We start from the raw sequence: 16,344 nt of genomic DNA on the forward strand, positions 1-16,344 counted from the left end.
GCTAAATCCTCACCTGAACCAGAACTGTACAGTCCCTTCAAATCAATAGCAAATATCACTGAGAACTATGAACCATGTCTCCTTAAAATGCCACTTCACTGATCGATTTTTGCTGTTCTTAAATGATGATTTTATTTCATTATTTCATTATTCATTTATTTATTTATTCATTTTTTTTTTTTTTTTTGGGGGGGGGGAGGGGGAATAGCAAGGTGAAAAGGGAGAAGGGAAATCACTTTCAGGGCATGGGTTTCTTCCACCAAAGTTCACTGACCTCTAGTCTCTGAGCTATCTCCGGCAGCTTGGTGATGGCAGGCTCCTTGTACAAGAACTCCTCTCCATTCAGGTCACCGAACTTTGGCCCGTAGAAGCCCACTCGGAAATACGTCCCAAAGAGTCGCTTTGGGCCCTGAGAGGAACAAGACCAGTGACGTATACATTGGTACTTTTAATCATGATTCAATTTTGCGAGACCACTGAGAAACTACTGAATGCTTGCAAGCAAGCAACCAGAGGGCCAATGACTTTAAAGTCCCCTCTGAAGGTTAAAGTGCCTTGCCGAGAGGGGCAACAATTGCTGCCAGGGGACTTGAACCAGGAACCTACAGATTGATCGTTTGTGGTCTCATCCACTTGGCTACAACCGCTCAGTGCCACCCACAATGATTATAATGCACTATATACTGACTAACATTAAATAGAGATACAACAGAGACACTTATACTTGTTGGTGCACTGAATGATGATGCTTACATTAAGAAGACTGAAATCTGACCCTAAGTAGGGTACCTTCAAATAGAAGATACATAGTACAGAATGAAGTACGAATGAATAAAGTTCTGACACAAGTGCAGCATTACACTCCACCTACTCAAAAAGTTCTCTGAACTTAATACGGTATAATCACTAACACACTAACTTCCATAAAATATGTTATCGTTGGGGTAACAGTTATGCCTCTGACTCTATTCACCAAGTATCTTGCCTTATTAATACACTGGAATAGTTGGTCTTGCAAGCTTCTAAGTCTAATCGAACAAACTGAATCTAACTTTATCTGAAATAGAAATGAAGCACACATAAAAAGGACATGATTATCTCATTAGGTCAAAGGTCAAATGTCAAACCCACCAGGTGTGAGATCTTGTTGAAGGCATCCTGCAGCTTGCCATGGACGATGGACAGGCGCTTGAATTCCCGGTTGGCCTCGTGGATGGGAATGAGAATCTTGTAGACCTCATTCACTGCCTCGAACAGGCCGGCCTTTGATTAGAGGGCAATTCAGACACAGGGTCAAAGGTCATATGGGATTCACATGTGAAGAGCAGAAGTACTACCATGGAAATTGCGTGGGTCTGATTCTCTGTTTTATATCTTTCATCTCATTATAGAGAAGACGCTTACTAACTAGTTATATGCTCAAACCATTAAACACAACCATAGGAATACCATTTTACAATCCAACATGTATAAGTAATCTAACAAGAAATTGCATTTTCATAGCTCTGTGTCAACATGCAATGCGATGTAAAGCAGGTCCAAACCCCACCTGGTTGAAGGATGCTGCTGCATGCTCCAATAGTCCCACCAACCCACTTTCAGTGAAGTACTTCCCAGTGCAGATGCCCTCCTCATCTGGAGACACCACGTCATCTGACACGGCACTCTCCTCCAAGACGTTGGGTGAAATTTTCTGCAATCATCAGCAAAAAAAAAAAAGAAAAAAAAAGAGAAGAAAATGGTTAAAATTTAAACATGATAGGCATGAATCTATAAAAAACACATATAACACAGATGACAAAACCTTGACATTGCATAAGCAGTCATGTGGACTTGGCGATTCTTTCCTCATCAAACACAAGATCAATAAATAACTCGCAGTCAGATTGCTGTTCATAAAATGTCTCTTTTATTTTGTCACGTCAGACCTGTACGCTTTTGAAATAATTCTTCAATCATACCCACGAATATTGTAATGTAAAAAATGGTGATATTTAACAGCTCTGCTGAATTTCATGAAAAATGCACAAGGAAAATGGTTATGAGACTTGTCTGCTCCAAATATGGTAAAGGAATGAGGAATCTACTGCTGCTACACCTGGCATCATCTGAGAGGAAACCACTTTAATCTTTGTTGTTCACACATAAAGTAAAACCCTATCGTCAGTACAAACAACTACTTATTTTTGCTAGAAAAGTATGATCTTATGGTAAATTTTTAATCCACTGTTTTCGTACACGAGTGTGTGCTGCAAGCATTTCAATTATCTATTTATTTATTTATTTTTTTTTACCTCAAACTTGACACAGCCCACAGGGAGGTAGGGTTTGTCCTCCAGCATGTGCAAGTACTCAGCAACGAGGGCAGCAGAGTGGACCAAGCACTCGGCAGCCTCCGTGTGTTTGCCGTGTTCTGAGTGCTTGCCTGCCATGTTCTGCAGCCAGGTCAGGCGGAGGTCGGGGGAGTTCTGGTACCTGCAAAGTGCGAGGGTCAAATGGTCAAAGGTCAAAAAGTCATGAAGTCTTCCCATTAACCCGTTGGGGATTGGCTGATTTTGCTACAACATGCATTTCGCACAGACACTGGCCCGAGTTTACTCAGGACTCGTCCTCAACAGGTTAATTTGATTTGTACACAAGGACACAGTGTGCTGTGTGTCACACATTGCATAATATGTGTTCTGCCAATCGAGGAATGAGAGAAACTGTTATAACTGGTCCAGAATTAGTTGAGGTATGGTTTTAATATTTTAGGAGAAGTTATTCCGGTCTCAAACAAATTAGTCATCACTTGAAAAAATTAAATGACAGCTACATTTGCACAGCACCACCATTAGGTTGTTTACATTCTTTACATGCCTTGAACAAGCCAAAATATTCCCTAAGATTACTGCATGGGCATCACCAGTAGTCAATGGTCAAAACATTTTTGATGCAAAGAGACATATCACAGATGGCAGCATATCACTCTAAATACACTGATTCAAGAATGAAGTCAAAATAGAATACTTGCTTAACCCTAAAAAGACTGGGCTATTTTGATGCCTTGTAGGACGGGGGGGCTCATTGGGCCCCTCCTAAGATCTCGGCCGTTGAACGCGTGATCGCAAGGAAAATTGGCACGCGCGTCACCCACAAAGTAATCTATAAAACTGAATAAGTAATGATTTCACAATTATTCAAATTTATTTCTAATAAATTAATTATGCTTATTTATGCATGAAATACAATAAATGGCTGTAAATCTGTAATCAAAGGTCCAAAACTGCTAATTTTTGGTCAAGGTACTTTTTGTAGGATTCTTATTGAATGTACATTAAAAAAAAAAGGCAGTATCAATTTTTTTTCTTATGTATTTTATTGTTTTTAAAATTTCTTATGTATGTCTTTGTTTTCGACTTTTTGTTTTTTATTGTTTTTTTTTTCAATGGAAATCATCGGTGACATTATTCCGATCATAAACAACATGAAATAAATTGATTTCGATCTGTTAAAGTAAAAATAATGATACATTTATGAATTTTGGTCAGAAACAGAATTTGCATTGGATTTGTACATGAATCGCGTTTCTGAGCAATTTCGGGTCTGACATGAACATACAAAATATTGCATAACTTCAGAACCGCCTACCCGGGCGTCGCAAATTTGGTCTCAAAAGTTGCGCAAGACTCAAAAGAAAAAAGTAATAAAACGTCGCAGCGCGAGACTTTTACATTACAGATTTATTGCGAAAATGTCGAGGGGGGGCCTAAAAAGCCCCCCCCCCCCCAAAAAAAAAAAAATCTTTTTATGGTTAACTATCTGTGTGCTTTGAATGCTGATTGAGAAAGAAAACCCCAGAGCACTTTACACACTGTCCAAAGTCACTGGCCTCGGAAAGGGTAAACCCTTTCAGGCCTACCACCTCATAATACCACTGACATTGTGTGCAAAAACATTATAACATGCCAACAAGAGGGTTGAATATTGAAGTATGGCATAAATAGAGCACCAGCTTGCAGTATTTGGCCTTGGTGTGTGTGTGTGTGTGTGTGTGTGTGTGGGGGGGGGGGTCATCTTACCCTTTGGCAATGCGGTACATCAGGTCCACCAACATCTCCGTGTCCTCCTTGAACTCTTTCATCTTCACCGTGTCCGACAGAATCATGTGGAGGTTGAACACTTGATCTCGCACCTAGGACGGAGGGAGGGGTTACAGTCACACTATGATACCCAAAGATTCAAACCTACTTTAGTGACTACCTTGGTATTAAGACCATCTGCCCGTAAAGACTGGCACATCTAATTCCTTTATAAACAGCGTACATGCAGTTTGGCACTGCTTTTAAATGCTTGTTTTATGTGAAGGCTGGTTTGACCATACTGTGCTTTGCTAACAATATTCAAACTGTCCATCACCAGGGATGACCCATTCATGGACACTGTATTTTGTCTTGCCAGTGATTTTCACACGAGGTGCACACTACGAGGTTCATCCATTACAAACGGATTATGCACATATCGTGTGTTTCTACCAATGATTACATGGTGTATGATGACAAAATGATTACCAGCATCACATGCTGTGTTTCAAAATCTCTATCTGCTTAATGTCTGTGAATTAACCCATTGAGGGCGGACAAATTTTGCTACAGCACGCATTTTCTACAGACACCTGCCCGAGTACATGTATACTTGGGAATCGTTCTCAGTGGGTTATCCATCATTATAAAATGGGTTCAAGAATGTAGCCAATTGGAAGCGCTGAAATGAGTCACGTGTGCGTGCATTAATTTCTTAGTAAATGCACGGCCTGACCAGGGAGGTGGAAGAGTCTCTCTTCCACCTCCCTGGCCTGACGTACGTCACAATGTTTACACTAGCAGTGCGCACTCAATCAGTTGTTACAAGTGCGTCACGCGCTACTATACACGCTGTCAATCCTGTAAACAACTTCTAGTTCGGGCCGCGGGCTGCCACAACAGCCGGCGGCCTTTCTTGTGCATAACATGTGGCGTACGTATACTCTTATACGTACGTACAGTACTTATGTGTGGGATTTCCGAGTGCTACGTGCGTAAATGTTTGGGACGAACATCTTCGGACATCTTGACTTTTGAGCGAGTGCTACATGTAGCTGACTGGTATTGACCCACAAAGGTACGTGAATAATGCTGTTAGTTTTCGACCCATTTTATAAAACAAATGATGCACAGGATTATTTCGTGGCGTTAGTGAAGGTGCGGCGCACTCTCGAGTATTGACAACGGTTGCAAACATGCACTCGGCTGCGCCTCGTGCATGTCGCACCATTGTCAATACTCTCGAGCGCGCCGCACCTTCACTAACGCACTCTATCCTGTGCATCATTTGTATATTGTTTGATTATGACCGATGCATTGATGACATGTTACATAATCATAACAGAAGTGTGGATAATTAGAACTTTCAGTGTGGATAATTAGAACTTTGCAGCAAACCTGAAAGCACAGGTAAAAATTAGAAAGTTTGAAGTTTTTTGGTCCTATTGCAGATTATCGTAATTTATTTCTATTCAAATAATATGCCAATGTTATAATACCTTCAGCCTAAAATTCAAAGTCTCTTAAATGCTTTGTAAGTCATACTGTAGGTTTGTTCAATTAGCTGCACACGATTATCACAAAACAAGGCCTCACTTGTTCTGGGAATGTGGTCTGCTGCAGCTCTACATCCTCCTCAGCATATGTGAGGATGGTCTTGAGGGAGCGTCGGAGGTACTCCTCGTTGAAGTTGGTTTCCGTGCCGACCAGCGAGGAGAGGGACATGGTGACCTGCATCTTGACCCTGGCAAAGTTCTGCGGATCGGACATGGGCAGCATCAGCACTTGGACAGATTAGAATTTTGTGTGTGTGTGTGTGTGTGTGTGTGTGTGTGGTGTGTGTGTGTGTGTGTGTTTTAAGAAATGGTTTACATGTGTCTACCATATATCTCATGTACTTGTCAGGTATGAATAGAGCAGACCCCCATTCCTTTTCCAAATTGCACAGTCTAGAAGAGATGGCTACAAAACAGGAGTGATTCAACAATGGCAACACAATGCTTTGTTTTGTCGTTATGCATATCATATGTACACTTTATTGCACATAAGCACACAACTTTAATACATGATATACATTGTAACTTGATCTTGACTACTTTGAGGTTGCCTACCACAAATCCCTCTAATGTAAGTGTATTCAAAATGTTCGAATACATCAACAAAACTTTCAGAGAACTTTCAAGAACACTAAATAGACGAGAGTTATTGAAGATCTTCAGTCACACAAATAAACATATCCAGATAAATGTATCTCCCACAAAAAATATAAACATAATTCTATTATCATGCTCTAGAGTAAAATATCCCGTTTGCGGCAGTTTAAGCATTGTTAAGGGTTTTTCCAACTTGTAAACAAATCGGGCAAATTATTTTCAACCATTTCATAAATCATAGACAAGATTATTCATTAACGCGATTGTTTTCATAAAAGAAATTTACCATTGACCAACGCAGTTTTCATGATTTACCAAGGCAAAACCCGGCACAATTTTCGCCGATAAGGGCGATATGCGACGTAGTATTTCTGCTTGCGGCACGATGTACAATCCCTATGCAATACGCGCGTGCTCCGCGATCTTTAGCTGAACGCCTTCACATGTCTCGCGAACATTGCGTAAGCGCCAATTCCCATTGCGAAAGCACGTGAAAATAGCGGGCGCACATGCATTGGCCGCAAACAAGATCGCAATTCTGGCGGTGTTGTTGATGTCTTTCTCATGTTTTTCTCATTTTTTTTCGATGGTGACATCCACTTTCCGAAAAAAATGGCGGCCCACCTCGGCTCGCGAAAGTTCTATTTTACGTGAGAATATGATTTCAAAATCCATGAACATCGAGAAAACAACAAAAAATCTAGTTTCTTGGACCATTGTTTCTTAACTGTTATGTTAAGAAGTACCGAAAATTTCATTTTGGATGCGATATGTTGTCATTTAGGTGAGAAAATTTCACTTTCGTCAGAGATCATGCCCATTTTATCGGTTGGTTTTTGTTGATTGCTAGTGTGTTAGTATATGTGTAGTGTGCATGTAACAGTCCAGTGCTGTGTTTAGCGGTATATTACCGCGTATGTTGTACCTGCCGCGAACGGCTGCATGGCCGCATACTGCCGCAGTTACTCTATATAACTTATTACAAAAAAGTATATGAAAAATATTGATATCTTCTGATATTCATAACTTTGGACACTGTGTCATCGCAAAACTCGCATTATCATGACACTTTATATGCTAACCTATTGCACAGAAGCATAAAAAATATTTTAAAAAATGAAATAACTTCTGAAATTCATAACTCTGTCACACTGTCAAACTCACATTGCCGATCTCAAAATTCTGCCTCATGAGAAGGTAGAGAGAGGCACTGGCGTGGGAGCGCACACTGCTGATACAGGAGCTGCAGTGGTGGAGGAGGCGGAAGCACAGGTCTGCACACTGCTCGGTCTCTTCCTCAAACAACAGCTCAGGGTACTGGCAGAAAGAAGGGAACACCATGGATAGATAGATAATTGTACAACTTGTGTAACTGTCTAAATGACAGACAGACAGACAGACAGACAACAGAATAGACAGAAAACCAGACAGATAAATAGACACGTAGACAAATAGATAGACAGACTGACGAAGTAATAAACCACGTGATTCAACATGCAGTATTAGGGCTGCTAACCACACTGATATCAGATCAGGGAGATTCAAAGAGTAATTACACAGATCCTAGAAAATGGTGTGCTACATTGATTGATTGAGGCCAATTGAGGCCATTTACTTGGCAAAATTAAACACAGAAGTAAATCACATTGACACTGAAAGCATCTTGTGCTTGTACCTATACCCTACACCCTATATGAATCTGAACTGATTATAACTGATTTTTGGTTTTCTAACATCCTAACATCCATCAAGGAAAAGACAGAGGGGATGGGGGGGGGGGGAAGGTGACTGTCTGAAAAAAAAATTGAATCGAATTGCATTGAAACACAAGAAAAAGGGGAGGAGAAAAGTGCAAGAAACATCCTGTTTTGAGATATAATCTTCAGACAGACATGAAAACAGGAAAAGCAAGTCAACACTCATCACTGCAATTAGCTAATTCTTCCATAATAGATGAAGATCTAAGTGTGAAGTCTGCATTCCGGTCATCCATTTATCTAACCCTCCCCTTCACTGGTGTACGATGCTACCAAAAATAAAGAAATAAATAAAAAAGATAAAACAATGTGGAAACACCAGAAGGTACTGACCTTGAAGACGAGTGACCGCTGGGTGGCCAGAATGCTCTCCATTACGGTCGTGCTCTGGTTGCGGGCCAGGGCGTGGAGAAGGACAGTCATGATGCCGGTCAAGCAACCCTGCAGGTGGTCAGTCTGGGACACCGTCTGGTAGAATTCAGAGAGTGAGGAGTAAAGACTGTGAAATTGTTGCTTAGCAACAAATGGTACTCATCACTCCTTTTCTGAGATGCCAAGATCGGGTCACAATTACAAGGCTGGGTACTTATTGCTTGTCAACAAACAATCAGATAGTATTTGCCCTGCTTGTGTGCTGCTGAAAGCCGAAGAGCTTTGGTTAGCAAGGCAGTGGTGTAACACCTATATTACTTTTACACTAAAAAAATAAATGCACGTAAACACAAAGAGCAGCAGGGGAGATATGTATATGCGTATTACGTACATCTTGGTAGGCAAAGATAATTTCAACATGGGGGAGGTTGCTACATATTCTTTTGTCAGGATACAAGAGAAAGTTCTACTTTTCAGGGAGTCTCCTGCTCGTCAGAGAGTCTTAATGGCTCTGTAGTTACCTGCACCATCAGCTCCAGGGTGTCGAGTACGGTGAAGGAGACCTCGTTGGCTAGCAGGGCCTCCAGGGCCGCCTCCTGCTCCAGCTCTCCCTTGGGTCTGGGGGAGACAACACCATGATATAGTATCAAGAAGTTACAGCTGGGTTAAATGTCTTATCTTTCATGTTGTATACAGAGTAAGACAATTATGGAGACAGGGGCAGATCTAATGTGGGAATCACTTATGGACTCACATGCTCTAGGCTAGAGGTAAATGATTTCATTCTGTGAACCTCAGTCCACATTTTATTTTGATTTAAGCAATAATGTCAAAACCTCACAACATTTCTGTATACTTGTACAAAGAATTTTTTTTTTTTTTTGTGGAGGTTTCTCTCTAAAACTGGCATTTTTTTTTTCTTTGTCACCATTTCTTTTTCGCCCTGACTTTATGGAGATTTAATAAATTTCTTTCAAATCTTTCTCCAATCTGAGATATGCAGTAAACTTGAGTCCCCAATTTGATGATGACACGATAAATCATTCATGCAGGCAAAGAAAAAAAAAAAAACATCCCTCCTAATTCGTGATGACGTAAACCACTGAAGACTAATCCAAAGTATACTAGGGCAAGTGTCTATGGGAAATGCATGTTATAGCAAAACTGGCTTGTCCTAAATGGGTGAAGGAGCCTCACATCCCTTTAACCCTATTCTAACTGGGCTATTTGAGACCAAGTTTTTACTGGGGGGGGGGGGTCAATTTGATCCCCCCTTCAGATCTCGGCTGCCGATCGCGCGATCGCCGCAACATTTTGCCTGAACATAGAGCCGGATGTTAACTACAAGATTACATGGTCATACAAAAGAAAAATTTTGATTTTCTATTTTTAGTAAATTAATTATGCAAATTTATGCATGACATCATATTTTCATCTTTAACTCCATTAAAAAGACTGAATGATTGCTAAATTTTTGTGTAAGACTTCCTCAAGACACATTGAACAATTTTCTTGTAAAAAAATAGCACAATCAAAATCAGTTTCTTTTGTTTTTTATTGTTTTGTTAATTTCTTATGTATTTCATTGTTTTTGTGACCTTTTGTTTTCTATTGTTTTTAGGCCAAAATTTGTTGCAGGAACTTTTTCAAGCTTATCTACATTAAAATTGATTAATTTCAATGGTTAAAAGTTGAAATAATCTAATTTATATCAATTTAACCAAAAAAAACAATTTGCATTGGATTTGCACACGATATCATGAATTTGAGCCATTTTTGGGTTGACATGCACATGCAAAACATTACGTATAACTTCAGAACGGTGTACCCGGACATCGCAAATTTGCTCTCAAAATATGCAGGAGACTTCAAAGAAAAAAGTCATGAAACGACGCGGCAAAATCTTTGCGCGTTGCGGAATCGCGGCGCGAAATGTCGGGGGGGGGGGGAGTCAAATTGACCCCCCCCCCCCCCCCAGTTAGAATAGGGTTAACCCATTGAAGACTAGTCACAAGTATATACTCGGGTAGGTGGCAATGGGAAATGCATGTTATAGCACAATCAGCATGTCCTCCATGGGTTAATTAAGGAGCCTCACCTGTCTGGAACCTCTGTGTTCTGTCTCCAGTGGGTCAGGTCCTTCCTCCACCTCAGTCTCTCCGTCTGTCCCAAGGCTGGACTGAACCCTCGGTCTAGGACCAGGACCCAAAAACAAATCCATGTCTCTGAATGACACACTTGCTTATCATCCTTCATACAGATTCACTCATCACTCTTACTTTCACCTTTATCTACCGGCCCTCATGCTGTAGCACAGACGGCTGTGAGCAAAGGGCTAGAGAGTCAAAGCTGAGCATGTCGGCATGAAAACCTTTTGGGATCGCCAATTGTGATTATTATTTGTAGCAAGGAGAAAGCCAAATCTGTGTATCACTCCGACTGACGAGCTTTGTCACAAGATGACTCAGCTGGTTTTTTTGACCAATGAACTGCTCGATTTATCTACCGGCCATCAGTGCGAAACGTGTATGCATGGGCTTCTTCTGACTGTGCTCTTAAGAATTACCATGTGGTCAAGATTTTTCCTATCACTGTTTGGTCGCGAAATTTGATTATTCAAAGTCATAACTCAGAAAGATCTGCAAAGGCCCTTTTGCTGTGTCTTGGCTCAAAATGGTGGTGTGACTAGTCTCAAGTCACATGACTCTGTTTGCTCCTCTTGCAATTACTACAAAAGAATCGCCTGAAACAAAGACTACACATATATGATAAGAAACATTTAGCTTTCAGTAGTATGCAAACTATGTCCTGTGCAAGACAGAGGTGGACAATTGTTCAGAAAGTTGTTGTGTATAACAATGACAGGTGTACAAAATGAAATAGAGGTGGCAGAACAGAGAAAGCCATAATGACTATAAATAAAATGTACATAGCACTTACAATGGGTGTTTCTAAGCAATACATGTTCAATGGAAAATTAGAACAGCCAAAGAGTAACAAAATTATGAAAGTACACTGTGATCGGATTTCAGCCTCTACTGGATTACAAAATGATCAATTTTTTTTTTTTTTTTAAAACTCTCATCACTCTATGAGAACATTACTGAAAACTATCTTTATCCCGAATTACTACAGGATTTCCCTCATGTATAATGAGAATTCAATTTGAGTATTTTAGTCGTGAATGGATTCTTTCATTTCCTCTGTGCGCATGGAAGAGCATGTCATTGTGTTTTGACGTGTCCCGAGATTGTAGCAAATGTACTATGGTTGGCTTGGCTGGTGTATGTAATATGAGAGCATCCCGACGCATGGCGGCGCCCTCACCTGACGAGCCCTGCCTACTGTGCCTCTGGATCATGTCGCTCCTGGCGCTGGTCGTGCCCAAGATGGCCTCCTCCAGCCGCTGCTTGATCACGTCGTTCTTCTTGAAGGACATCCTGTTGAGCCGCTGGATGACTGCATGCTTGCCCTACACAGATAAATGTAAATATAGATCAATGCAAGAAGTAAACCTTTTATGTATGTCAGCACTCTTTTGAGCCTTGCAGCAAAGCTGGTTTATGGGTGGTCCGTTATTCCCCTAAAATCTTATCCATAATGTACGTTACTCAGTGTATTCCCCTCAAAACTTGACCATAGTGTACGGTGGTCAGAGTATTTCAATAAAAACTTGACCATAATGTAAGATAGTTAGTATATTCCCCTCGAAACATGACTGTAATGTAAGATGCTGTTGATGGTGATGATTCAAAGCATTTGCATGGCACAATATATTTGTTAAAAAAAGACATTCAATGTTAAAGATGTTCAGTATATTCCCCTTTAGACTTGACTGTAATGTGAAGTGGTCTGTGCATTCCCCTCAGAACCTGACCTTTAAGTAAGGTGGTCAGTGTACTTCCCTAAAAACTTGACTAAAATGTCAGGTGTTTGTATTTTGTTCCAAAATAAAAATTCAACATCATGTAAAGTTGGCCCAGTATGCGGTCAAAAGCCAATCAACAGCAGCAGCAAATACAATGCCTGCAGGACATCTAAACTACACGCGAAGGCTACATGAAGATGTGAAGCTTCATTAAGAAGTTTACCCAAAGGACACACAAAGATTATACCACCACTCATGAAATTTGTTGCTGGAGCCTGAAAAACTCCACCGGTAGTCATACGATGGCTTAAGATGCCCTTTCAAATGACCAAATGTTTAAGCGATCACAGCCAAATTTGAATATTCCCTCTATCGTGTGTCCATCCTTGCCCAATTTCATGGCAGTGTGATGCCTGTATGAACAGGCCAGAGACGGAGATCTTCCCCCCGACCACACCCACCTTGTACTCAAAGCAGTAGATGCAGAAGAAAAGGATGTCCAGCATCTTGGTGACCCGCTGGGGGCGCTGCGAGGCCCAGATCTCCTGCAGGGTGCGCGGCTCCACATTCTTCACCACCCAGATGAAGCACATGAGAAGGTCCTTAGTTGACTCTTCTGACAGGGGCGTCTGACCCTGGCTGGGCGAAGTCTGGGTGGTAACCATGGCAATGGGAGAGGTCAGAGACAGCAAATCGAGTGAACATTTGATAGCAGGAAAAACAACAACACACCAATGAATTTTTGCTCATTAACAAATAAACCCTCTTTGCTAAATACAATCTTTTGTGCATGAGGAAAAATCTTTAAAAAAGCTAACTCTGCCATGAGAAAATCTTATGTTCAGCACATAATAAAAGTCACTTGACCAAACATATATAAATATATCTATGTAAATATTAATGCATGAAGAGTGATATCCACACAAAATATGACAGAGTTCACTTTGAATTTGACATTAACATAGCACTGTAACAGGATTTCTTTGCACAAAAGATCGTACTAGTTACTGTGATTGAAACTTGCATATGATAACTATAGTTGCAGCTTATCTGTAGACAATATTTCAAGCTGTTACCAATACAATATTGCTGTTAAATGGTAAACCGTGTAACGGTTAGCTCTCTCTCTACTAACAGGTTACAGAAAGTCTTTTGAGTACAGAACTGGGCACTGTTTCATGAAAGTTGTCAGTCATCACAAGTTGTCAGTCTCTGACAATTACCATGGTAACAGTAAATGACCAGAGCTTCTCAGCCAATCAGAAACCAGCATATTTACTGAAATTGTCAGAGATTGACAACTGCCATGAAATGGTGCCCTGATCTGTGAGGTGTGTTGGTGGTTTGAAGAGTACTGTACTCACTTGGGTGCTCTGGGCAGAGTCCGTCCTCTCCGCGGCCCCCGTGTAGATGCTGGTTCCGGCGATCGCCATGGCAACAGACTGGTTGAGGGGGACGTCCACGTCCTCCATCTCCCCCAGGGCGGCCGAGGGCCGGTGCTTGGGGTCCACGCTGCCGCAGGTCAGCTGTGGCAGGGCGTCGGTGATGATGCCCAGGAGCGGCAGGTAGAGGGCGGCAACACGCATGCGGCACTCCCGGCTGGAGAAGCGCTGGTCGGCGTCATGGCACGCCAGCAGGTTGGTGATGGTGTCTATGGCCTGGCGATGCAGGTTGCTGTTACTATGGCAACAAGAAGGGAGATGAGTCATATTTGATATTTCAGCTACAGTTTCCATATCTTTCCTAAATGCCAGGTACACTTATGTGAAAATAACACCAAAATATGATATGAATACCATCGTGAAGCAATTTCGTACACCAAAATAAGATGTCAAAACATTTTACATTTTTTCAAAAATTTTCTTGATCAATCCCTCAGAATATTAAAATGAGCAAGCAAACATAAATAAAAATTGTTCATGTATGCTATATATTTTTATATATGTTTCATGTATGTCACATACAAAAATCAGAAAATGTTATTTTTAGCTCTGAATACAGGTAAAAGCATGTTCCCATACCAAGATATATCAGAGTTAACATTTGTTCTTTTTTACTTTGAGTGGCTTTAAGAAAAAAAGATGTGAAATTTCAAAATGTCATATCTTCCTTATTTCTTATCTGATTTTTGTCATTTTTGTTATCGTTCTGTAGGGAATATTTTTTCTCTTTCTTTTGAAGTTTAATTTTGGGGTGGATTTCCTCTCTAAAGCATTGTGAAATCTCGGTACACCCTGGAGGGTACTCACTGGGTGGTGAGGACGTTGGCCAGGTCGGAGAGGAGCAGGGCGACCAGGTAGTGCTGCTGGCGGTAGTCGTAGGACAGCTCAGCCATCTTGTGCTGCTCGCCGAGCGAGGAGAGCGCCGTGGAGATGGAGATGAAGGAGCCGACGGAGGTGGTGCTGACGATGGACGGGGTCGGGGACGGGGGCCGCGAGAGGGACGCATGGGAGGTGGCCGAGAGGGAGGTGCGGAAGGGCAGGTTGAGCGTGACGTAGTGCTCGTGGCTGCAGACGATGCGCAGGAAGTCCAGCTTGAGCAGCGCCAGGGTCGTGGGGTCGTTCAGCGCATTGATCTTACCGGACACCTGCAGACCAAAGGAGGCACAATGTGGTCATCGTTTCTTTTTTCTAGGATTTAGTTTCTTTTTCTTTTCTAGGATTCCGTTTCATTTATATCATTTGTTTTATCTGTGCACAGATATGTGACATTGTTAGCCACGATGTTGCTCATGGCTGTGTCAGTGGAAGCTGTCACTGTCATACTGCTACTGTGGAGACACTCAATTGAGTGGAGAACAAAGAACACGCTGAAGAACAGCCCTGGCTGAAATTTAGGTAATTGTTATAACGCTGTTCCCCTGTTTCAGAACAACAGTCAAAAAGATTGCTTGCGTGTATACCGTAATCAAATGTGTGTACTTGTGTGTAATGCGTATTGCACAGCACTCATTGTCTAGAGTGACGTATCCTGGGCACACGTCTTTACCCACGTTGCGTAGTGAAGTAATATATCAATTTTCATGCACGGAAATGTCATATCACATTCAGTCTTTTTCAATAAATAGGATAAAAATTAACGAGTATAAAGTAATTGTGCTGCACAAATGTTAGAATGTGCATACACATATGTTTTGAGCTACTCAGCTCGAAAATGTAATCGCACAAAAGTAAAGACGCAAATACCTGCTTGACGTAGTTTTGGAGGAGCCTGAGGACGAAGCCTCGGTCCATGAGGGTCAGAAGATCCTGGATGAAGAAGGCTAGGCTGGCATTGAGGAGTTGGATTGCCTTCACCTCCTGGAGAATGAACATCCACAAAAAATGAGATCAAGAGAAAGGATAACTAATCTTCAGATAGGAATCATTAAAACCAACTTAGTTTGTAACTTTATCAAATGACAAACTGATCTAGTTCAGTATCAATCACAAGAAACACTTGATGCATTTTTTCCTTAAAAAAAAAAATCCAGATCAAATATGAATATTAATGATAATATAATATGGTCTCCTTACTTCAGGGTAGCCTCTTCAGTGTTGGCACTGTTCTACTGGTATAGAGGGCCCTGCCATTACTACATACCTGCCAACATTTCAAGATGAAATATCTTACTTGTGGATTGCAAAAATCTTATTTTATATGCAAACTGAAGTTAAAAATCTTACTTTTGGTCAAATCTTCAGAAAATACACATGAAAGGTATATCTAAATATTTTTTAAAAATCTGATTTCTCTGACAGAAAATCTGATTTTGCTATTTTTAACGTAAAAAATCTTACTGAATCTGATAAAATCTTACTAGTTGGCAAGTATGTTACTACATTGTATTACCCTAGCATTGCCAGGTACCCATTTATACACCTGGGTTGAGAGGGACATGATGAGAAAAACCATCTTGTCCAAGAATGTAAGCACTGGACTGTATTCCAACTCGGGTCCTCCGGTGGAAAGTCATGAGTCTTATCTAATATGCCACTAAAAGTATCATCAATGATACATATGAATATTCAACAAAAATGAAGCACACTAAAGACAAATATTTATAAACAAAATCTATTGCCAGTGCAACTGATTCACATCACATCCCCATTGAGTGCCATACTGTTAAAGAGTATGTCAGAGTACTAAAATAA

The 16,344-nt window shown here is 41.0% G+C and overlaps 2 protein-coding genes across 2 annotated transcripts in view; both read right to left on the minus strand.

The window, feature by feature from the left end:
• Window positions 1–16,344, minus strand: part of LOC140227098 (uncharacterized) — a 274,166-nt gene that overhangs the window by 122,423 nt on the left and 135,399 nt on the right. The window lies entirely within an intron of this gene.
• Window positions 1–16,344, minus strand: part of LOC140227054 (dedicator of cytokinesis protein 7-like) — a 60,890-nt gene that overhangs the window by 9,559 nt on the left and 34,987 nt on the right. The window contains exons 23-37 of the mRNA XM_072307486.1: window positions 15,397–15,510; window positions 14,461–14,798; window positions 13,576–13,891; window positions 12,673–12,861; window positions 11,665–11,815; window positions 10,442–10,535; window positions 8,865–8,961; window positions 8,305–8,439; window positions 7,379–7,531; window positions 5,658–5,816; window positions 4,062–4,174; window positions 2,295–2,475; window positions 1,550–1,693; window positions 1,132–1,263; window positions 275–409 (exon numbers count right to left, since the gene is read on the minus strand). Coding sequence (XP_072163587.1) covers window positions 275–409; window positions 1,132–1,263; window positions 1,550–1,693; window positions 2,295–2,475; window positions 4,062–4,174; window positions 5,658–5,816; window positions 7,379–7,531; window positions 8,305–8,439; window positions 8,865–8,961; window positions 10,442–10,535; window positions 11,665–11,815; window positions 12,673–12,861; window positions 13,576–13,891; window positions 14,461–14,798; window positions 15,397–15,510 — 2,451 coding nt within the window. The remainder of the gene's footprint in view (window positions 1–274; window positions 410–1,131; window positions 1,264–1,549; window positions 1,694–2,294; window positions 2,476–4,061; window positions 4,175–5,657; window positions 5,817–7,378; window positions 7,532–8,304; window positions 8,440–8,864; window positions 8,962–10,441; window positions 10,536–11,664; window positions 11,816–12,672; window positions 12,862–13,575; window positions 13,892–14,460; window positions 14,799–15,396; window positions 15,511–16,344) is intronic.

Source organism: Diadema setosum, chromosome 4, assembly GCF_964275005.1.
Source record: "Diadema setosum chromosome 4, eeDiaSeto1, whole genome shotgun sequence".
Taxonomy (NCBI): domain Eukaryota; kingdom Metazoa; phylum Echinodermata; class Echinoidea; order Diadematoida; family Diadematidae; genus Diadema; species Diadema setosum.